Genomic DNA, 24,932 nt, shown 5'->3' with positions numbered 1-24,932 from the left:
TTCTGTTTTATGTGCTTTGAATTGATCCCACACTAACACCGCAAGCTTTTTAAACAACGCACCTGGACGTTTTGCCCATATCTTTTGTATCCATAATTTTATTCCTGTTTCGTCCATCCAGCCTTTATCTTGAAAGTGGATAATAATGCCACGAGGATTTCATCTCTCGGTAACGTTTTTCTCTTGAAGATTAACATGGGGGGCTAGTAGTTTTGTTCCATCTGCACAACAAGCTAAAACTACAGTGTAGCCAGTTTTTTCATGACCTGTTGTTTTGATCACTATTAATTTGGTGCCTTTTGAATCTGTCTGATTTGAAGGAACATCAAAAGTTAGAGGCACTTCATGCATGTTTGCAATTTGATTAAGCTCAAAGTTAAATTTTCTTCTCGCTGATATGACAAATCTATGAAATTCTATAATTTTAGATTCATAGTCAGCCGGCATTTTTTGGGCTAGAGTGGTTTTTGTACACATGCATAACCCCATGTCTTTTCATAAATCTAAAGCACCAAGACGGTGATCTGGTAAAATCTAAAATTCCATTAGCAGTTGCCCATCGTTTCGCTTCAAAAATTATAATTTTCATAGAAACAGATGTTTCGATGATTTTTACCCTATTTTTCATTTGTACTTCTAATTCTGGCCATTTTTCTAGGTGTGAACGGAATGTTTTCTTGTGTTTACATAGCAGTTTTAATTGTTCCTCTGGTTTTCTGCACTCACAAACCATTTTTTCTGTTGGTGGTGGACCAAAATGTCTTTCTGCTACTCTGTTTCCATATTGTTTTGCATAATTTATCACATTTAATTTATAACTCACGTTATATGAAAGTCTTTTTTGTTTTACACTCATTTTTTCTAATTTTAAGATAAAATTTTTAACTACTTATTTTTTTTATAATTCAAATGAACTGCACAAAAGTGCATATGTTTACACACTAATGACTATTGACGCTCTAAATTGGTGATTCACCCACATGCAGTGAGATAACTTGGGTACCTACCTTCAGTGGCGTACTTACTAATTTTATTAACATATTGCGCCAGTAATTGAACTTCGGTACAGTGTAAAGATTGGTATTTTAATATTACCTTCAGACCATAAAACGCACCCCAATTTTCAGTCTATTTTTCTATGTAAAAAGGTGCATCTTATAGTCCGAAAAATACAGTACTTACTAAAATTGACACTTTTAGTAAGTAATTAATTGCCTTATTAAAAGTATGAATAATCATTATTGCATAATTGAAGTGTATTTTTTAATTAATATGAAAGTTTTTACTTTAAAATATTAATTAAAATTTTAATATATTAGTGTGTGTGTGTGTGTGGTACAACATTACAAAATTTCATGCTGGCTGGGGCGTCGTCCGGTTAAACAAAGCCCCCGTTGTTTTTGCCAGGAAACCAGGGTGAAAAGTCAGCTACTGGAACAAATCGGAAAACACACGCCAACTCAACATCACCAGAGTTAAAGATCGGTACTATCAACATAAGAAGCCTGGATAGCAAAGAAATGGAGCTAGCTGAGGAATTAGATAAGTACCACATCGACATAATAGGGGTGACTGAAACAAAAAAGGCCAAAACTGGTGAGATCGTTCTGAGCAATAAATTCAAAATGTTATATTCATGCAATCCCAATCAAGGAAAAGAAGCAGTAGCCATAGTATTCAACACAAAATATGAGGCTAATCTTCTTGAATGGCAGGCAGTCTCAAGTAGAGTGATGTGGGCAAATATCAGAATGGGGGAACTGGACAATGAGACTTATTTGTGCCTATGGTCCCACAGAAGGTTCTACCAAGGTAGAAGCGGAGAAATTTTTTGATGCTTTAGAAAAAGCAACTGACACAATGAAAAAAGAAAAGTTGGTCCTTTTTGGGGATCTAATAGCAGAGTAGGAAATGATTGTCAGGCATACAAAAATATTTTGGGAAAATTTGGAGAAAAGAGCAAAGCTAATAATAATGGCAAATACCTGTTGGATTTCTGCTCAGGACATGGACTGTTTATTACTAACACCATGTTCCAACATAAAAATGTGCACAAATTCACATGGACAGAAGGAATAAGAAAAGTCTCATTGACTATGTTATTGTTGATGGTGATGTTTTCTCCCTGGTGCAGGACACCAGAGTGTACAGAGGATTTGAAATCGGAAGTGATCACTATTTAGTTTTCAGCAGGATAAAATTGAATTTCATATTGAAAAGAATAACATGTAAGAAAGTTTTAAAGTGAATAAACTTTGAGCAGCTCTCAGATGTGAACTGTAGACTAAAATACACAAAGATTATTGAAGAAAAAATGAAAGAGTTTGAGAACAGGAACCAAACCTTGGAGATTCAGTGGCAAGCCTTGAAGAAAACCCTGATTAATTCAGCCAGAGAGGCATGTGGTGAGGTTGTCTGCAAGGATAGAAAAATCAGAACTCCATGGTGGACACAGGAAGTTAAAGAGGCAGTGAAGGAAAAGAAGAAAGCATATCAAATGGCAAATAAGTCAGCTTGTGCTCTTAGAGAATACAGAGACAAATGTAAGAAAGCTAAACACTGTGTAAAACTATCTAAACAAAAGTCGTGGGAGGACTTTGGCAAGAACATACAAAATAAATATCAAGAAGGTGGCAAAATATTCTGGAGGTTGTTGAAGAAGCTTAGAAGATATAGAGTAATTACTTTGTAAAATTGCTAAATGAAAGAAGCAGTGATAGCACAGTGGTAAAAAAACACTCAACAGGCATAGAGTCAGGAATACATATCCATACTTGAAGTAGAAAAAGCCATGAAAGGCTTGAAATGTGGAAAGGCAACAGGAGTAGATGATATTCGACCAGAAATGCTGAAGTATGGTGGTATAAAAGTCTTACAGTGGTTGCACACTGCATAGTTCAGAAAGCCTGGACAGAGGGACGAATTCCTGATGATTGGAGCAGAGCTCTCATAGTACCCATATGTAAAAAGGGAAATAAAACTGAATGTGAAAATTACAGAGGTATTTCCCTACTGAGTGTTCCTAATAAGATTTATGCAAGTATACTTGAGAAATGGTTGAGAAGAATCGTGGAAGAAAAGCTTGGTGAAGAACAAGCTGGATTCAGGCCAAATAGAGGCTGTCAGGATCAGATCTTCACTTTACGACAAATAGTTGAAAAATCATGGGAATATAACAAAGATTTGTATTTAAGTTTTGTCGATCTGGAAAAGGCTTATGACAAGGTGCCAAGAGAAAAGGTATTCAATATGCTACAGTTATATGGTGTCAATTGGGCATTATATCAAGCAATACTTAGTCTTTATTTGAGTTGTAAGTCAGCAGTTAGAATTAAAGGAAGTACAGGATGATTAATGTTAAATCTGGAATGAGACAAGGATGTACATTATCCTCTCTGTTATTCATTATTTATATGGATCATATTAAGAAGGAAAGTGGTATTAAACATGATATCAAAATTGGAGATGTTAATGTCAGCTCTTTGCTTTATGCGGACGATGTTATACTTCTGAATAAATCCGCTACAAGTCTGCAAGATACCCTGACTAAATTGAATAACTGTTGTAATAAATATGGTATGAAGGTCAGCAATAAAAAGACAAAGAGAATGAAAATAGGCAGAATCATTGAAAATGTCAACTGCATTTTGAACGGAGAACCTATGGAACAAGTAAAACATTTCAGCTACTTAGGCATTATTTTTTAGTGAAAATGGTAAATTAAATATGGAAATAGACAACAGAATCAACAAAGCTGGTATGGTAGAAAGTCAACTGAATAAATTCATATGAAATAAGAGAGAAATTAGTCGGAACACTAAATTAGCTGTGTTGAAACCAGTTTTAACTTATGGATCTGAGAGCTGCTTTAGAAGTAAAACACTTGACCAAAGATTAGAGACCACAGATATGAGAGTTCTGAGAAAGATTAGAGGCGTGAACAGATGGCATCAATGAAAATATCATATTAAAAATGAGGATATTAGGAAAGAATTTGACATTGTCAGCATCCAAGAGTGCATTAGCAGAGCTAATCTCAAGTGGTATGGTGACTTAAACAGAATGGGCAAGGAAAGATTAGCAAAACAAGTGTTCTCTGCCAGGTTGGGAGGAAAACGACCCAGAGGAAGATCAAGATATAGCTGGATTGATATGATACAAAGTGCCTTAGACGATAGAAATATAAGATCTGATAATGTTGGAGTCTTGACAAGTAACAGACTGATTTGGAGGAAAATTGTAGATAGGAAGTTAGTAATGATGTAAATTTTTCATGTAGTAATATCATATCCTGTACACCCCTTGAGGGTCATGGCAGGAATTTGACGTATGTATTTGATGGTGTATAAATGTATTCATCAGAATAAGTGTTTAGTTGTTTTTTTCTTGATTTAAATACTGATGAAATCTTGTATTAAAAGACACCATTCATAAATTACAGTAATATCTGCTGTGCTTCTGTGCCTCTTTTCCAATATAATTTTTTTCAATAGTAATATGTAAGAAGTTAACAGCAACAAGTTTAAAATTTGTGGTTATTTTTTATTGCAAATATAACAAAGATTTTGAAAAGCAATTTTGGTTGTAGTCTTATGCCAGTCACGTTGTACATCAGCACATGGTAGTTAGAACTTAGTCGTAATCTTAGGTTGGAACAGAGGGACAGCTCCATTGCTATTAAAGTTTTGCCTTTTTTTTTTTCAATTGTCAGATTTTCAAATGTTTTTATTTTGTGTGTTTTCCATGTAAAGATATATATCTTTCTGCTGGAATATAGTAGTGATGATTAGTATGTGTTGGGCACAAATCCAGAAAATATTTATAATTTAGCCCAATCTTTCTCAACAAATTTTGAAAATGTATATGAGAATGATAACTTCAATATATCCAAAGAAAATATTGTTACAATCATATTTTTAGCAGTTTTTTTGTATTTCTAGGTTTCATCTAAAAGATTACTCTTGCTTGAGAAGCCAGACAGCAAACATTTATGTTGGGAAGATTTTCAACTTTTAGAAGGTTACACTTCTGTGGTGTTTGATGATAAAATTGCTTATGATGCTTCTTTTAAATTTGGATCACAAGTAAAAGTGACACTTTTGGTAAGTAATTAATTGCATTATTAAAAGTATGAATAATCATTTATTGCATAATTGAAGTGAATTTCTTTTATGTATTATTATGTGACACCTCCAGGGAGTCCAAAGACTCATCAAGGAGAGTGTGCCAACAGCATCGAACAATTTAACCCTTTCCAACTACTAACTGAGCTCAAACTTGCTTAACTTTTTGCTGAGCCATTAGTGGCAGAGGCTCTACCAATCAACCAACCTTTGCTGGCAATCGTATGTATCATGTTATATTATAATTCGTCTGAAATAAGATGAAAACAAGTATAGTGGCTGTCTTTGTATCATGCAAGACTTTGAATGATATCAGACCACCTAGATTACTGCATAAAAATTACTGGTCACTGAGAGGTATTAGTTTCTGTAGGAAGTTTTTGTTATTGAGACCACATTGTAATATAAGGAGTTTATTAAAAATAAACAATTAAAATCCAACAAGTTTTCTGCGTCATAAGACATCATCAGGAGTAATGGTACATAAGTTTTACACAACAAAGCCTATTAATGATTAATTACACATATATTAGACGTTTTTTTTTATAACTTCACAACTGTTAAATCATTGTGTAAACTAGAATACAAATGATAAATTCTTCACTGTATGTTGGAACATTGCTAGTTGTTGCTATCATGTTCTGTGGTATCACACGTGTTATATCCTAGGTCCGTGGAAGTTGAATTTTTGATGAAAGCAGGCCGTACTTGATGTAAAATTACCCTTGATTATTATTGCATTGTGAGGCTTTAAATTTTCTTGTGAAAAAGTTATCAATATACAACATCTTGGTTTGTTGCCAGAGTACTTGATAGCGATGTCTTTTATGTGTTCAGATATGCAGATCTCTCCCGCCCTTCCTGTCTGACCTACATAATAAATGTCACAAGAGCAATGAATCTCATAGGTGCCTGGTTTTTTCGTGGGGTGATGTGGAGGTTTTGGTTGATGTAGGAATCTTGATATTTTTTGTAAAGATAAAAAAAGCCATTTTTTATGTTGTGCTCAAGGAGCAATGCAGCCACTTTGTCCATGACATTTTTGATGTAAGGCAGCATGATTGCATTTTTGAAATCTTGTTTAAGTGAGGGAGTTGCAGGAACTGTATTAAGAAAGAAGTCAAAAAAAGAAGAGTAAATAAATCAGGCCTGGCATTCTACACAACCATTACTGGCCATTAAGTACTCTGGCAACAAACAAAAATGTCGTATATTGATAAGTTTCACAAGAAAATTTAAAGAAGCCTCGCAAATTATTAGGATCCCCACACAACGCAATAAAAATCTAGGTTAATTTTACAAGTATGGTCTGCTTTCATCAAAAATTTAACTGCAACGAACCTAGGATATAGCATGCATGATTACCACAACTAGCAATGTTCCACCATGCATGCAGTAATGAATTTATCATTTGTATTCTGGTTTATCAATTATTTAATAGTTGTGAAATTATAAAACAAAAAAATGTCTAATATATGCAATTAATTGTTAATGGGCTTTTGTTACTTATGTACCATTATCCCTGATGATGTAAGTTTTATGAAGAACGAAACTTGTCGGATTTTAATTTTTTATTTTTAATAAACTCCTTATATTACAATGTGGTATCAATGCTGAAAACTTCCTACAGAACTGCTTAACTACATGTACATCAGGTATTAGTTTCTTTCCAGATTGACTTTTTTTCTCTCTTCTCTCCTGTAGACAAAACTGGCCAAGGAATTTAACAGATATTATACTCTTGCCATAGATACACTAAATATGAAGATAATCTTGAATGCCAACCAATATCAAGTAGAGTGATGTGGACAAATATCTGAATAGGGAACTGAACAATGATACTTATTTGTGCCTTATTGGTCCTACAGAAGGTTATACTAATGAAAAAATAAAGGAATTTTTTGAGGTATTAGAGAAGACAGCTAACACAACGAAAAAGGAAAAGTTGTTTCTTGTTGGAATCTAAACAGCAGAGTAGGAAATGATTACTAGACATATATAAAAATGTTTTTGGGAAAATTTGGAGAAAAGAGAAAAGCTAACAATAATAATAAGTACCTAGTGGATTTCTGTTCAGGATATAGACTAGTTATTACCAACACCATGTTCCAACATAAAAATGTACACAAATTCGCATGGGAAGGAGATGCAGGAAATAAGAAAAGTCTCATAGAGTGTTATTGTTGATACTTTCCCACTGGTTCAGGACACAAGTATACAGAAAATTTGAAATTGGAAGTGATCACCATTTAGTTTTGAGCAGAATAAAATTGAATTTCATATTGAAAAGAAAGTTTAAAAAATAATCAAAGTTGAACAGGTTTCAGATGTAAGTCTTACATCTGAAACCTGCTCAGAAAAGAAAAAAAAACTTTGTGAACTGTAGTCTAAAATACATAAAAACATCATTCAAGAAAAAATTAAAGATCAAAAACAAGAACCAAACTTTGGAGATTCAGTGAGAAACCCTGGACAAAAAACATTAATTCAGCCAGAGAGGTATGTGGTGAGGTTGTCTACAAGGATAGAACAATCAGAAATCCATGGTAGACTCAGGAAGTATATCAAAAGTTCCTGGCAAGTAGCTCATGGTCTTAGAGAATACAGAGAAAAATGTAAGAAAGCAAAGTGCTGTGTAAAACTATCCAAACAAAAGTCACAGGAAGACTTTCATAAGAACATAGAAAATAAATACAGGAAAGTAGCAAAATATTCTGAAGGCTATTGAAAAACCTTAGAAATGGAGGAATAAGATGATAAAAGTGACATGAAAACTGAAGATATCTAGATGTCTGGAATAATTACTTTGAAAGATTGTTAAATGGCACCAGCAGTGTTAGGCATAGTGGTTGAAACAGTCAACATGAATTTGATTAGGAATACATATCCGTAATCCATCCATCTATATTCTAATTGGACATCATCAGATGCCAAATAGTCACTCTTTCATTGGTAATGTTCCACACCAGTCCTAGCCAGGTGGTCCTGTCATATGCTTTTCTAGAGGCTTCAACTCTCGACCAATCACTTCAGACACACCATCCATCCATCTCATCTCACTGATTGAAGGTCTAACTCTCCCTCTTTTCAAAAACCTGAAATGTGGAAAAGCAGCTGGAGTAGATGATATTCAACTAGAAATGCTCAAATATGGAGGTATAAAAGTTATACAGTGGCTGCACTGCATAATTCAGAAGGCCTGGTCAGAGGGTTGAATTCTGGATGATTGGAGTAGAGGCTCTTATAGTACCCATCTATAGAAAGGGGAAATACCTCTAATTCTCACATTCAGTTTTATTTCCTTATTGAGTATTCCTGGTAAGATTTATGCAAGTATACTTTAGAAATGACTAAGAAAGATTGTAGAAAGGAAGTTTGGTGAAGAACAAGCCTTATTTTCATAGCAATAAGCCTAAAAAATTTAAGTTAATGATGAAAGATTCACCAGCTTAGGAATCATACAACACAGAGATGACCAGTCTAAACATGATATTAAAGCATGCATTGCTGAAGCAACTGTTGTCCTTCAGAAGTCACAGCCACTTTGGAAGGACAATAAAATACAGATATAAGACTATCCCATCGACACAACTGTCAACTCTATCTTACTATATGGATGTGAGAGTTGGACATTACTAAAAGAAGATGAGAAAAACTATTGACATTCAAGATGAAGTGCTACAAACCGTTGAAGATATCATATGCTGCACACGGAAAAAATGACAAGGTTAGAAGGAAAATCAGCTCCATTGCCAAAACATAGGAAAATATCATCACTAAAATATGTTGGAAACTGCTCTGGTGGCTAGGCCACATGATTATATCAGATAGTGTACCTAAATTAGCACTAGAGGGCTTGACTTCTGGTTAAAAAAAAAACTGGTGGGACTTAGAATCACCTGGATAGATAATAGATGAAAAATGGACTAATTCTTTGTTATCCACCTTGTTAAGGAGATCATCCCAAAACAGAAACACCTGGAGAGAGAGAGCATTTCAGAACTGTCACCTTTATAGTGTCCTAACGGTCTACATAGACTATGGGTGAAGATGATGATCTGGAAAAAAGCATACAACAAAGGTGCCAAAAGGAAAGCTCTTTGGAACACTGCATATTATATTATGTACAGTAAACAGAACATTATATTATGCAATATAGTCTCTGCTTGAGCTATAAGTCAGCGGTTAGAATTGAAAGAGGTACAGGAAGATGGTTTGATGTTAAATCAGGCATGTGACAAGGATGTATATAATTATATCTGCTATTATTCATTATTTATATGAATTACATTATGAAGAAAAGTGATATTAAACCTGATATCCAAATGGGAGATGTTAATCTCAGCTCTTTACTTTATGTAGATGATGTTATATTCCTAAATTACTATTGTAATAAATCATCATCTTCATCAAATTCCTGCCATGTACCTCAAGGGGTGTACAGGATATGATAGTACTACATGAAAAATATTACATCATTATTAATTTCCTATCTACAATTTTCCTCCAAATCAGTCTGTTACTTGTCAAGACTCCAACATTATCAGATCTTATATTTCTATCGTCTAAGGCACTTTGTACCGTATCAATCCACCTATATCTTGGTCTTCCTCTGGGTCATTTTGCTGCCAACCTGGAAGAGAACACTTGTTTTGCTAATCTTTCCTCGCCCATTCTGTTTAAGCGACCGTACCACCTGAGATTAGCTCTGCTACCGCATTCCTGGAAGCTGACAATGTCAAGTTCTTTCCTAATATCCTCATTTTTAATATGATATTGCCATTGATGCTATCTGTTCACGCCTATAATCTTTCTCAGGACTCTCATATCTGTGGTCTCTAGTCTTTGGTCAAGTGTTTTACTTCTGACCCAGCTCTCAGATCCATAAGTTAAAACTGGTTTGAACACTGTCTTGTATACAGCTAATTTAGTGTTCCGACTAATTTCTCTCTTATTCAATATGAATTTATTCAATTGACTTCCCACCATACCAGCTTTGCTGATTCTGTTGTCTATTTCTATATTTAATTTACCATCTTCAGTAAAAATTGTGCCTAAATAGCTGACGTTTTACTTGTTCCACAGGTTCTCCATTCACATCACAGTTGACATTTTCAATGATTCTGCCTATTTTCATCGTCTTTGTCTTTTTATTGCTGACCTTCATACCATATCTATTACAACAGCTATTCAATTTAGTCAGAGAATCTTTCAGACTTGTGGCGGATTTATTTAGAAGTATAACATCATCCGCATAAATCAAAGAGCTGACATTAACATCTCCAATTTTGATATCATGTTTAATCCCACTTTCCTTCATGATGTGATCCATTTAGATAATGAATAACCTAGGGGATAATGTACATCCTTGTCTCACACCAGATTTTACATTAAACCATATTCCTGTACTTCCTTCAATTCTAACTGCTGACTTACAACTCAAATAAAGACTAAGTATTGCTTGATATAATGCCCCATTGACACAATATAACTGCAGCGTATTGAATAGCTTCTCTCTTGGCACCTTGTCATATGCCTTTTCCAGATCGACAAAACTTAAATACAGATTTTGTTATATTCCCATTCTTTCTCGACTATTTGTCGTAAAGTGAAGATCTGATCCTGACAGCCTCTATTTGGCCTGAATCCAGCATGTTCTTCACCAAGCTTTTCTTCCACAATTCTTCTCAACTGTTTCTCAAGTACTTGCATAGATCTTGCCAGGAACACTCAGTAGGGAAATACCTCTGTAATTTTCACATTCAGTTTTATTTCCCTTTTTACATATGGGTACTATGAGAGCTCTACTCCAATCATCGGGAATTCGTCCCTCTGTCCAGGCTTTCTGAACTATGCAGCACAGCCACTATAAGACTCTTATACCACCATACTTCAGCATTTCTGGTCGAATATCATTACTCCTGCTGCCTTTCCACATTTCAAGCCTTTGATGGCCTTTTCTACTTCAAGTATGGATATGTATTCCTGACTGCATGCCTGGTCAGTGTTTTTTTTACCACTGTGCTGTCATCACTGCTTGTTTCATTTAGCAGTTTTTCAAAGTAATTACTCCATACTTCAAGGATATCTTTTTCTCCCGTTTTCATGTGACCTTTATCATCTCTAATTCCTTTTACAGCACTCTTTCCTCCATTCTTAAGCTTCTTCAACAACCTCCAGAATATTTTGCCACCTTCTTGATATTTATTTTCTATATTCTTACCAAAGTCTTCCCATGACTTTTGTTTAGCTAGTTTTACACACTGTTTAGCATTCTTGGATTTGTCTCTATGTTCTCTAAGAGCACAAGCTGACTTATTTGATGGGAACTTTTGGTATGCTTTCTTCTTTTCCCTTCACTGCCTCTTTAACTTCCTGTGTCCACCACGGAGTTCTGATTTTTTTATCCTTACAGACAACCTCACCACATGCCTCTCTGGCAGAATCAATCAATGTTTTCTTCAGAGTTTGCCACTGAATCTCCAAGGTTTGATTCCTGTTCTTAAACTCTTTCATTTTTTCTTCAATAATCTTTGTGTATTTTAGTCTACAGTTCACATCTGAGAGCTGCTCAACTTTTATTCGCTTTAAAACTTTCTTGCATGTTATTTTTTTCAATATGAAATTCAATTTTATCCTGCTCAAGACTAAATAGTGATCACTTCCAATTTCAAATCCTATGTACACTCTGGTGTCCTGCACCAGGGAGAAAACATCACTATCAACAATAACATAGTCAAATTATATTTGTATAATTTGTCATACCAAATTTATTACAATATTATTGTATTTGGGTTATGGGATTTATTACAATATTATTGTAATAAATTTGGTATGAAAATCAACAATAAAAAGAGACAGGAAATTGTTATTTAAGCACCATAATGAAGACGGCAAATTAAAATGGGAAATATACAACAGAATCAGTAAAGCTGGTATGGTAAGAAGTCAGCTGATTAAATTTGTTTGGAATAAGAGAGAAATTCAAAACACTACATCAGCTGTATACAAGACAGTGTTCTAACCATGTGAGGAGTATATTTATGTGGCCTTTTCAACTGAAAATGTTACACGGTTTCATACTGAAGTTATTCTCCCAGCAATTTGAGTTTTTCATCCTTTATAACAAATGGATCAGCCAGAGACCACTGTTGTGTCGTTATTTATGCAAATTCACTTAAATCGTATCTATTAAACTTATTATGTAGTTGCTTTAAGTACTGGCCTGGATTTTTGGTCCTATCTCCTTTTTAGGCATAAACACATTTATATTTTTTTTATGGCTGCGCCAGCCTATGCCCTACAATAATAAAATGCACTGTTCGGGGAGACAATTCCAATAACCCAAATATATAAATACCTGCTAACTCCTTCAGACAGTCGTGGCAAAACCTCTCAACTTAACTTTACCCTCCCGCAACAAGTTTGTAATTTTAGAGTGGTGAGTTGATGCTCTTAGTCAGGCAAGACTCAGTTTGGAGTAAAAATATATGTTTAATTTACAACCTTAAATACACTACAATTATATAAGTTCACTCTTGCTAAGATTACAATCATACATAAAACTAAGTTAGGAAACTTGATTCTTTCAAGGGCTGCCTAATGCATGCAAAATTTTTTATCTAGTAAATTGCTAAACTTAATCTTCATTAACACAATTCTCTTTATAAATCTGGGGACATTAAGTTAAATTATCATTAATTTATGGCTCATAATTCCTCTCTCTACAATTCTGTTAAACTCATTTAAGCAATCTCTGTATCTGGTTATAGCCTACTGGAACAATCACTTAAGAGTTCACTAGTTAATATTGTCCTGACATTTCATACTTCTTGCATCTAAATCTCTTCATACAAACAGGCTCCCAAAACATAAATAACAAACGTTTACATTACCTTCACTCGATTATGGAATGGGTCTGCTGCTTAATACTGTTGTGGAAGTACCCGAGGTTCGATTCCTTGTTTGGATCACTCGTGGCGTTAAATTCCTGCTAAATCGCTATCCTCTATGCGCTCAATGGCTACCTTTGTCATCTGAGGCCTTTACGGGAACATCTACGACATAGCACCTGCTTGTAATGAAAGCGTTAGCTGCATCGCGTTGGAATTCCATCCATAGTTTCATGGACTGCCCGATTCAAACTTCCTGCTGTTCTGCCTGGAAACCGCTACCTCGATTGGACCTCCTCATGACCTCGAATCCCTGGGGGGAAAAACCTTGTTCCTCCTCCTGCAATCACTTATATTACTCATCGCCCCCTATCTGCTCCTGAAACCCCTGTGCGGCGCTATGCAAGTCTCGATCTCCGATGATGTCAGCACTTTTTCTGTGGTAGGAATCACGGATTATTACGCACACCTGTTCCTAGTATTACGCAGCCTCCAGCGCTTACACTAACACGTACCAAACCTTTGGACCCACTCTTACACTTTGTTCACTGGAATATTCAAGTTAATTTCAGCTGCGCTGTATAATACTAAATTTTGATTTATAATTCATTAAAAAAACTAAATAACACAATATAATTCCAATCTGTTATACTTCTTTACAATTTTATAAACTGATACATTCTTAGTGTTATATTTCATCATCTTATAATTTCACACCTTTGACACAATATTATTTGATTTTGACTAAATGCAAGTACTTTCTACTATTAAATATTCAGTTTGTGAGTTGTTCTTGTTGAAGTCTGAATGATTTGCTGATACGAAGTAACAAGACCATTCAGAGTTCGACACCACATACAAGATAAAAATATTGTATACTGCAGGGTTTCTCAACTGGCATTCTGTGAGATTGCAATTGAAAAAAAAAAATAATAATAATAATATATCAACTCAAAGTTTTTTTTTTTAACAATCCATGGCAATTCTAGCTCTCACAGTGATGGACACTACATTCCTGCTTCTCACTTGATAAACCTTGCACCAAACATACTATCACAACTTGCAGAGCAGCAACATCTGCAAGCTCGATGATAGTATATGCCATTCCTCCTTATGTGACAAATCCTGACCTGTTCTAGAATTCCAGGCAAGATCTACAACTTTAAACACTGATTCATGTTAGAAGCTTAATGGAGTGAAACAGCATTGAGAAAGGATAAAAATGTTATTTAATTCTTCTAAAGAGAAAGGATAAAAATGTTATTTAATTCTTCTAATTTTTGTCTCAGTTACTGAGACATCATCAGGGAGTACAATATGAGACTTAACACACACACACACACACACACACACACACACACAAAAGGCAACACAAATCTAAGTGAAACACATGGACAAAGGACTAGAGTCCTAACTAGTGGTGGTGACTTCTGTGGGCACCTCTTGGTTGCCTAGGATGTAAACTGGGATCTCAAAGTATCAGTGTTTGTTATATTTTGGGAAGTTTTATGCAAGACTGATTTCAGAGAACGACTGCAGATTACAAAAATAGTCTTTCTGTTCTAAATTTACTGTGATGGAGTGTGGTGGTGTTTTTCCAATTGATTCTATGAGCCATATCTAAAGCATTGTCTGCAAGGCCTGATTGACCATACTCATGACTGCAGATGTATTTTTTGTGTTTTTCCATATGGATGTTGGCTGATCTTCCAATCTGTCCATAGTAGGCCAACTTGCATGAACAGGACACTTTGTATACTCGAGAGAGAGAGGGGGGGGGAGCTGATCTTTAGTGGATTGTATAGGGTTAGCAAGCTTTTGGTGAGGCTTGAAAACCATGTAGAGATTGTATTTCTTTAAGACTAGCTATTTTTTCTGAAGTGTCTCAGACATAGGGGCTGATGATAGCATTACTAAAATCCTTCTGAAGAGGTCAAAGAATGGGAGAAGGATTATTTTTTTTTATATTTTGATACTGTAGGAACCCATTAGATAAGGTGTGGAATATATAATTAAGTTTTGCTGTAAGGGAGGACTCATTAGAACAAAGGTTATAGGTGCTATAGGTTAGTTTTAATGATACCATATTGTTGAGAGGAGAAAGGGATGATGAGAAAGTTTGTGGATGTATTTGCCTGTGTGGGTATACTAAAAAAGTAAGGTTGCAGTTGGGTAGGTGGGTTACCAAAGTGTCTAGACTAAACTATTATTAGTTTTTTTTTTTTTTTTTTCTCCCCATGGTAAACTGGATTCTATGGTGAAGATTATTAAGGTGAGAGAGGAAAGAGTGTGTCTAGGCCATAAGACTAAAGGGAGAATACACATCACACATTATCCATATATCATAACCAAATAGAAGCTTTGAGAGGGGCTGAATCAAGAGCTCGTTTTTCAAAATGTTCCAGAAAAAAATTGGCATGTGATGGGGTGGGGTGAGAGAAGAATCCATAGCAATACCCTCTGTTTATGAATTTTGTGCTTCCAAGAGAAATATCCAGAATGAGTAATGAAAAAACAGATCAGTAATATCAGGGGAGGGGAAAAAAAAAAAAAAAAACTTGATAAGGTGTCATATAAGGGAATGTTGGCGAACAGTGAGCAATATCAAAGCTAACAAATATATCTGTTATTTAATGTTAAATTCAATAGAAGTTTTAGAATGGGTAGTTCTATATATTAGGAAGTGGTAATAAATATACAACAGTCCTCGATAAAATGCTTTATGTATAGTGGCAGTTTTGAACAGATAACATCTCATTCAGTGAGACAATGCAGCATGTCATATTACGACATGGAAAAACATGACTGGGCCTGCATAGAGGCTTGATCTCAAATCAACTGTGAATACCAAAAAGTTCCATATTTGGTTTGCAGAGCATATTTTGGAATTACCTAACCTTTAGTTTATCCATGATAATAATATAGTATAAGATACCTTTTATTAAAAAGGTATTCACATGATTAAAAAAAAAAAAAAAAAACTTGGATATATTGAGAAAGGCAGAAAGTGTGAGCTTCCACATGCCATCAAAATGCTTGCAATTTAGGTTTCTCAGAAAACAAATTAAAAGGTTTAGAAAACATCCTCTCCCACCCCACTCAGTGTAATATGACACATTAAAATTGGTTTGAATACTGTCTTGTGTACAACTAGTTTATTGTTTTGACTAATTTCTTATTCCATATAAGTTTGACTTCCTACTATACCAAGATTTTCTAATTCTGTTGGTTATTTCCAGAAATAATTAATTGGCTATTTCACTACAAATCGTGATAAATAGCTATGTTTTACTTTTATGTTTTCCATTCAGGATGCAGTTGATTTTTCCAATGTTCTTGCCTAATTTCATTTCAAATTTATTACAGCAGTTATTCACTTGATTTAGTTAGGGAATCCTGCAGACCTGTACTGGATTAAATTAGGAGTATAGCATCCGCACAAAGTAAAAGGCTGAGATTAATATCTCCAGTTTTGATACCAGATTTAATACAAAAAAGAACAGGGACCCCCATTATATTGTGTAAGCTAACAAGAATACATTTTGCTAGATTAAATTCCAAACTGCCAGTCTATCCTTGTTACTTCAGTATTGAAGTAGATACCTACTAATGGGGTGTACAACAAGAAGGTGAGGATTGGACATTAGGTCAGAGGCCGTGGTCAGTTCTTCACATTCCTTAGAAGACTAACATTGAGATCTTCCAGTTATCCAGATTTGACTCTTTAATTCTATGTGTTTTATCATGATTTACATACTTACTCAAAATATACATAAAGGATCATTTCATAAATTTGATAAGTACCATGTGTCGTAAGCAATTCCAGAAAAGTCATTCTGGGAATCTGTCGTTTGTAATTCTTTAATATTCAAGTCTGACTTTTTCAAAAGAAACTTGGATGTGAGACAAATTACTTGAATTGTAAATAATGCAAATACACAGTATCAGTTTTGCTATTATATTGTTGATTATTTTAATTGACAATAAATCAATTTATTGTTTTGTCTCTCTTTTAGGTTTCTCTTCAAGAGTGTGGTTCTTCTATAAATAGCAGTTTTTTAAAGAGTCCTTTTCTATGTCATTTCACCGACAGTATACCTAGCTTCTATATTCCAAGTCAGGCAGCTACAAAAGGAATGATATTTGTAACAGTATACATTCTAGAAAGAACTGAAATAACTACTGTGGAAAATTTTCTGAAAGGAGCTGATAGTCTTTATTTTCTTGACCAAGAACACTTTAGAAGGACGGTGTATTTCATTCTGCTTCAGCTTATTGTTATTTTAAAAAGTTTGCAAGCCCAAGGAACAGAAGTTATTGATTCAGGTTTCCACAACTTATTTTTAACCAAAGGTGATAAGGATAAATTATATACATTAATACTTCTCTCAGATGTCATTTCTTTTGAACAGAATAATAGCGTAATTATTCCAGACATGGATGTTCACAAAACCTCACTTTGTCATTATGCATTAACTTTATTACTGAAACTACTGAAAGTGGATCAAGTAGAAAACTTAACAACCTCACCATTTTTATCAGCAGATAGCAAAAGCATGTCATCTAAAGTGTTCATTAATATTTCAAATATTCTTATGGAAGAAAGGGCCTTTTCATTATCACAGGTGAAGACATTATTGGAATATATGTTATGGGGAGTAAAAGATCTGCTTGAGGACTCAAAGAAAAATACCCAAGAAACAGAAGATATTATTCAGCGATGGCTTGATTTAGAAAGGTCACAATGCCTTGAAGGTTTAATGGAACAGAATCGAGCATGTAACATAACTGCATTTGAAGCATTTCATTTGCAGTTCCTAGTAAGGACAAATGCAAGAAGCTTGAAAGAAATAGCAATGTTACTATGATACAGATATTTTCTTTTTTACTGTATTGTACATAAATATAGCCTTAAAAATTATCTTTAGTTGAATAGTTTATTAGAAATAAAACTTCACACATATCTACTTAAGTTTTTTTTTTTTGAGGTATCTCTATATACAGACTTGACTGAAACATGTTGACAGATATATATATTTTTATATCCTGTTGAAGCACAATTGTGAATAATGAACAGCACTGCTGAATAAAAAAGAAATTTAATAATTGTTAATATGTTATTATTAATATATTGTGGCACTCTACCATTGTAAAGTTCCTATTTACGTATATTTGCAGTATGCATTTTTTATACAAAATATTTATGTTAAATACTTGTACATATTAATACAATGAAAAATGTGTGTCTCATGTATATTTCTTAGCAGCTGTTAAGGCATGAAGTGATAGTTAATATGCAAATGTTTTCATTTTTTTCGAATTGTAAATATATTAGGGCTTTTTAATATTATTTAGCTGACACATTCACGTTTTAAGTCATTATCAACTGGAAGTTGGAAATAATTAACAAACTATAATCATGTTTATTAAAGTGAACAGTTGTTTATATTAATTCATTTAATCAAGAATATTAATTATTCAAATATAGTAGTTTAATTGATGGGTATTAAGTTATACTAGTCTAACCCACAAAATGTAAATTTTGGGGGAAATAGTTTTAAAGGTTTGATGATCATTTAGAAAAAAATGACATGCACTTTGCTTCTGTACTACTGCCTATATTTATTTTCTTTGCACTGTTTTCTTATTACAAAAGTAGTGCCAACTTTGTCATTCAAAGTATTGTTGGCTTAAAAAAAAACATATCTGGATAGGTGACAATAACTTAATCATATTGTGCTGGATAGTCCATTCTGCCATAACAATATTGTAAATGTAAATGGCACAATAATGTTTTATGATGATAGAATAAGTTCATTCTCTCAAAGGATATTATTTTCGTAGAAGTTCACCAATGATAGTAGGCAAAAAAAAAAACTACTATCATCATAGCTGCCTGTTATGACCGCTCACTGAAAGGCCACTGTTCAGTTTAATCACAATCTGCAAGAACCTCTGATGTCAACCTTCCATCTATCCTTTTTTGTGTTGGTGTAAAATTGATGATATACTGGTGGGATGTACTGCAGTAGGTCCTGAAAATCATTGTACATGCCAGTTGGTATTGCCCTATCTTCAGCATAGAGGGGATGACAAGTCAACCTCATCAAAAAGAACAATTATAGAAGTATTTGTACATCATGTTAGGCATGAAAGTGTATCTACTGAATTTTCAACCATTCAACGTTTTGATTGTTGCATCCTTTCTTTCTGTTTGTGAGACGTTTTGCTATGGGTTGAGACAAAATTGGTTTAATTCCATTACTGTTACATCAAATGGTGGGTTCTTACATGCAGCTTTAATGACATTCACCAATTCAGTCATCTGGTGTATATATCTCAGAAGTACTTCTGTTTCTTAATGAGACTAAAATCTTCATCACAAGGCAGAAATGAATGCCCGGAGACCAGGAACTTGTGGTCTATGCACAGGACAGCATAGTTACTGCTTGTGATGATATGGTGCTATAAGACAGCCAGGCAAACATAACTGTTTTGCCCGCCACATGTTTCGTTATTAAAAAAAATAACATGTGTTGCCACAGTTTTAATATATTTCAAAAGGTAATCAATTTCCTGAGGTCTTCGCAAGACTTTCAGTTTCATCCTAGACATACATGGAGGACATGTTGTTTGCAAGGTTTGTGACACCAAAATTAAATGTCCACAACTGTCATTTATAATATGCAATACCTGTAGACAACACTGGTGTAGGCATTGTCTTCTGCCTACAGCAGAATATGTGTGAGTGCTTCCTGAGCTAATTTCCTATCACTTTTCATATCATGTCTTGTTGCTTCTGCCTTTCACAAATGAATATCTCTTTCAGTGATGACAGCATTAAGTTCAAATGCATCCCTTTCTTGTGACAGGGTGTCAATCTTAACCTTGAAGTGATCATACCTTCTGCATATGTCTGATGGAGTTTGATATCCCTAAAGTGTTTCTTCAACAACAGTTGAAATATTTGCTCCGTCACCTGTTTTTCACAGGAATATCTGTACAGTACAGTTCCAAAAGTTTTCTGATGTACAATCCTGGTGCAAAGGGCTTTGTCTTTCCTTGAATAATGTGACATGCACTTTGGAAATTTATTAATGAAATTGCAAACTAATGCAACATTTTCATCAGGTGTCAACATTATGGGACCTGTGACATCCACGTTGGTCAATTTTAGGGAAGTTACCTTTCCTTGGTTTGAAGGCATAACTTATTTTTTCAATCACTTAAGCTGAAAACAGATTGAAAGAAGTTTTTGCATGTCACAATTTCTTTCCCTTGTTCAAGTGGCAGATGATAGCTGATTGGGAAATTTCGATGGCTTGCATATTGTTTGTCCTAGCAAGGTACCTTTTCACAGGATTTTTTGTAATAAGTCCAAGAAAGTATGACTTTTGCAATGACCAATCCCCAAGCTGATAAAAATTTCTGTGAAGTGTTTCTTGTCTCTTTACTGAAAAGACTGAGTGGCATTTTTTCTTATATTTGCATTCATGAGGCACAAATTTCTTTTCTGACATGATTTTGTTTAAATTTGATATATAGAAAGGTCCTCTGTTTTTCTTGCATTTTCTTTCATTTTTCTTTTCCCAACTTTTCACATTGTCTCTTCCGACCCCTACATATTGCCTCCTCAGCGTATTTCTCACTTTCTGCATTTTGACTTTCATTTGCAAGTTCTGTATCATGACTGGTACTAGGAATGTAAGGCTAAAGTTTGGCTTCTACTTTCAATTTCCTCTTCAGACAGATCATCTGCACCAGAAACTGCAAAAAAAAAAAAAAAATTAATAAACATTCAGAAGTAACTCGCCCATTCTCCTAACATACACAAAGTGTACAATATGCCAAAGTAGCCTAACTAGTATTGTCTGAAAATTGGTCTACTCTGCTAATTACATTGTAAAAAGTCTTACCATCCACATTAGTTGATCCTTCTGGCACACAGGATGGATCACAGTTGCTGTCTGACAAGTGGAACATGGAATTTTCATCAGAAAAATCAGAATCATGAAATGAGTCTTCTTCAGAATCTGCCATCTTTGCTGAGTATTAGGCTATTATGGCATATTGAAGAAAGTATAGTATAGAGAAACATTTTTTTTGGTGAGTGATGCAACACAACTTTTATTTTATAACAGTTAGGGTTTGGCTAGTATAGCTTAAAATCCCTCAATTCTTCTGGCACTATGTCATACCAAAAAGTTAATTGTTAATATTAAGACTCCAAATGAAGTTTTTTTTTTTTTAGTTCCGAAGTAACAGTCTAGCATCTTGTAGTCATTAATTAATATGAAACTTTTATTTTAGTTCTTAAATATTTGTTAAAAATTCTTAAACCATATTTTCTTCCTCAGACTCCTTATTAGTTGCTCTATTCTTGTTTGTATTTCAGCTTATTTATTTCATTTTATTATTAAAGAAGTTTGTATTTTATGTGACATTTGAGAAATGTCACAAGATTTAAAAAAAAAAAAACTTTTTTCCAAGTTTAAGTAAATATTTTGTAAATGGTACAGTACAGAAATAATGTAACTGCCTTCTGCTTATTCACATAAGAAAATGACATGCAGTAATTTGTTATTAAAAAGTTATATGCATATTTTATTGTACATATTAAATCAGATTAAGTCAAAATTGATGTATTCTATTTCTCATGTAAATACTGTCTTCATGGAACTATAATATTTAATTAGCTTATCAGTTAAATAATGTAAATTGGAGTTTTATACCATTTACTCTGCATTAAACCAGTGAGAAAATGCTCATGTATTTCAGTGAGTGTTCATAGTTTTCCAATATCTAAGAATTGGAAACTGTTATCCTTCTCATTATTAACTACATAAATTCCTGATAACTTATAGAATTTGTTAAACACAATGGAATTTTAGACAAAGGATAATAGCTTACCATTCTCAGATATTCTAATCAGAAAACTACTAACAATAAAATGGATTTTGATATTTATCACAAACCTACACATACAGAAAGATATCTTTGCATTATAGACCACAAAAATTAAGCCAGAAGATTCACTATCTAAAAAATGGAACCAAATAAAATCATCAAATAAAAGTGTCACCTAGAACTGGGGAGGGGGGGCTTCCACACAAAGACCCTGAGGGTATCAGGAATATCTCTCTCATATGTAGGATGAACTTAACCAAATTAGACAAAATACTAACACAAAGAAGCACCTTCTATCCATTCAGCCAAGACAAACACGGGGAACTATGAAATATCTAGTATACAGACACTGGTGTCAATATGATGTGTCCTGTACCTGCGACAAACTAAGAACACACACACACTCCTCTGTGTGTGTGTGTTCACCACTATCTTGCCATAGAGGTATGTATTTCCATGAGACTCATCTTCCTCAACAAATAATTCAATTACCATTCTCTTTGCTTTGTATTTGCATACATAACAGCCACCATTTTAAACTACATAGCGAGTGATACCGTGAATCAGTCACAGTGCCACTTACTGCATTGGAACTAGAGTAATAGTGTTTTACCACCATGCTCAAATTATGATAAAAATTGTCATTTTCACACTGCCATTTATATATCTTGCTATATCGAAATACTTTTTTAAGGTTCCATTTCCTTTAATAAACAACTTTAATAAGTTTATTAAAGTAATAAAATTATTGTATTATGTTAATCTAATCATTAGTAACAGCATATTTCAACATAAAGATGTGCACTCATTTCAGCCAAATTATGGAAACAACTGTGTTACAAATAATTATTTTAATTTCCTAACGTTTCGATCTTCATATTAAGGTCATTTGGAGTGTGTTTATATATATATATATATATATATATATATATATATATAATACACACAGAGACAATGAATTTGATCTACTGGCCTGACCTCTAGTGAAAAAAAAATAAAATAACTACATCAAAGCTATATTCTGTTTGACAACAGAGAAAAAAAATTTTTTTCTCCTATAGATCATTTTTGCTGTAATGATCACACACTTCTCAAGGTTATGCAGGTAGATCACAATGATCACAAGGTTATGCAGGTAGAATATGTGCCTTCCATATTCTTGGGATTTTTAGTCCATTATTATTAAGATTAGGGTGGTTGATAAGAATTTCACAGGCCTCCTTAAATTTACATTCATAGCAATTGATGTGATGTAAACAACAGATGCTTTTCCAGTCAATTCTATGCTATTCTGTTTATTTTATCCAGAATACTACAGAGATACAACCTTAAAGCCACCTTTAAATCTGCAAAATTAAAAAACTTGACTCATCAAAGGATCCACTTCCTCCGCTGGCCCACCCTGGAGTATACCATATTTATTGCACCTGTAATTTGATCTATATATAGGGAAAACAGGACGCACAATTCCTATCAGAAAAAAGGAACCTAAATAGCGCATTAAATTTAACTATGGTAAAGCTGGCCTTTCTGATCATACCCTGAATACTTTACATAAGATTGACTTGAAAAGCATCTGTTGTTTACATCACACCAAAACACGGTATGAACTTAAATTTAAGGAGTCCTGTTAAATTCTTATCAACCACCCTAATCTTAACAATAATGGACTAAAAATCCCAAGAATATGGAAGGCACATATTCTACCTGCATAACTTTTATACCTAAGAGTTAATTAATAAATAGGACTATAGGTAATCCAGGATCTTAAATCTAATATAACAAGTGTCATGTTAAATTTGGACATAACTTTTGCTGTAATAAAACTATCTACAGGAGAAAAAAATTTTCTCTGATGTTGTCCAACAGAATATATCTTTGATGTAGTTATTTAATTCAATTTATTTTTTTTCACTAGAGGTCAAGCCAGTAGATAACCATTGAACAAATCATTCTCTTTAGCATACTACTATGTGAAATGCAATACTCCCAGATGATGACCTTTATATGAAGGTTAAAACATTGGGAAATTAATTATTTCTAACGCGGTTGTAGTCTCCACAATTTGTATGAAAAGGAAAGGATAAAAATGTGCACAAATTCATGTGGAGAGAAGATGTAAAAAATAAATATGCTATTATTGATAGTAATATCTTCACTCTGGTTCAGGACAAATGAGTATACAGAGCATTTGAAATAGGAAGTGACTATTTAGTTTTCAGCAGGATAAAATTGAATATCATATTGAAAAGAAGAGTGCTAAGAATCAAATTTTAGCAGCTTTCAGAGGTAAACTGTAGACTCAAGTACACAAATATTATTCAAGAAAAAATGAAGAAGTTTGAAAACAAGAACCAAATCTTGGAGATTCAGTAGCTGAACCTGAAGAAAGCATTGATTCAGTCAAAGAGGCATGTGGTGAGATTGTCCAAAAGGGTAGAAAACTCAAAACACTATGGTGGACTAAGGAAGTTAAACAAGCAGTTAAGAAAAAAGAAGTAAGCTTAGCTTACCGAAAGTTAGTGGCAAGTAAGTTAGCATGCGCTGTGAAATAGAAAAAATGAAAAAAATAAATAAATAAAAAAGTAGCTAAACAAAAGTCATTGGAAGAATTAGGTGAGAACTTAAAAAATAAATAACAAAATATTCTGAAGGCTATTGGAAAAAATCTTAGAAACAATGATTGCTAAATGAAATAAGCAGCAACAGCTCAGTGGTAGAAAACACTTAAGGGAAATGTAAGCAAGAGTATCAAGGTAGAAAAGTCATCAAGAACCTGAAGTACGGAAACAGCTGAGTAGATGATATTTGGCTAGAAATGCTCAAAAATTTTGATGTCAAGTTTTAGAGTGGTATAGTATCCCATACTGTAGCTCCCATAGTATCACTGTATAAAAAGGAAACTGGTAAGATTTATGTAAACATACTTGAGAGAGGAAAAATTTAAGGGAAATTTGGAGACGAGCAAACAGAGTTCAGGCTAAATGAAGGTGACTGGAATCCAATTTTC

The 24,932-nt window shown here is 33.8% G+C and overlaps 1 protein-coding gene across 1 annotated transcript in view; it reads left to right on the top strand.

The window, feature by feature from the left end:
* LOC150099020 (uncharacterized) overlaps window positions 1–21,781 on the top strand; it is a 119,001-nt gene extending 97,220 nt beyond the window's left edge. The window contains exons 7-8 of the mRNA XM_090405793.1: window positions 4,941–5,102; window positions 17,032–21,781. Of these exons, the coding sequence (XP_090261919.1) occupies window positions 4,941–5,102; window positions 17,032–17,883 (1,014 nt within the window). The 3' untranslated portion in view covers window positions 17,884–21,781. The remainder of the gene's footprint in view (window positions 1–4,940; window positions 5,103–17,031) is intronic.
* The last annotated feature ends 3,151 nt before the right edge of the window (window positions 21,782–24,932 follow it).

Source organism: Typopeltis vanoorti, chromosome 15 (genome assembly GCF_054136105.1).
Source record: "Typopeltis vanoorti isolate ZY-2024b chromosome 15, IOZ_Tvanoo_1.0, whole genome shotgun sequence".
NCBI lineage: Eukaryota > Metazoa > Arthropoda > Arachnida > Uropygi > Thelyphonidae > Typopeltis > Typopeltis vanoorti.
Note: the sequence above shows the minus strand (reverse complement) of the source record. Positions and strands in the feature narration are given on the sequence as shown.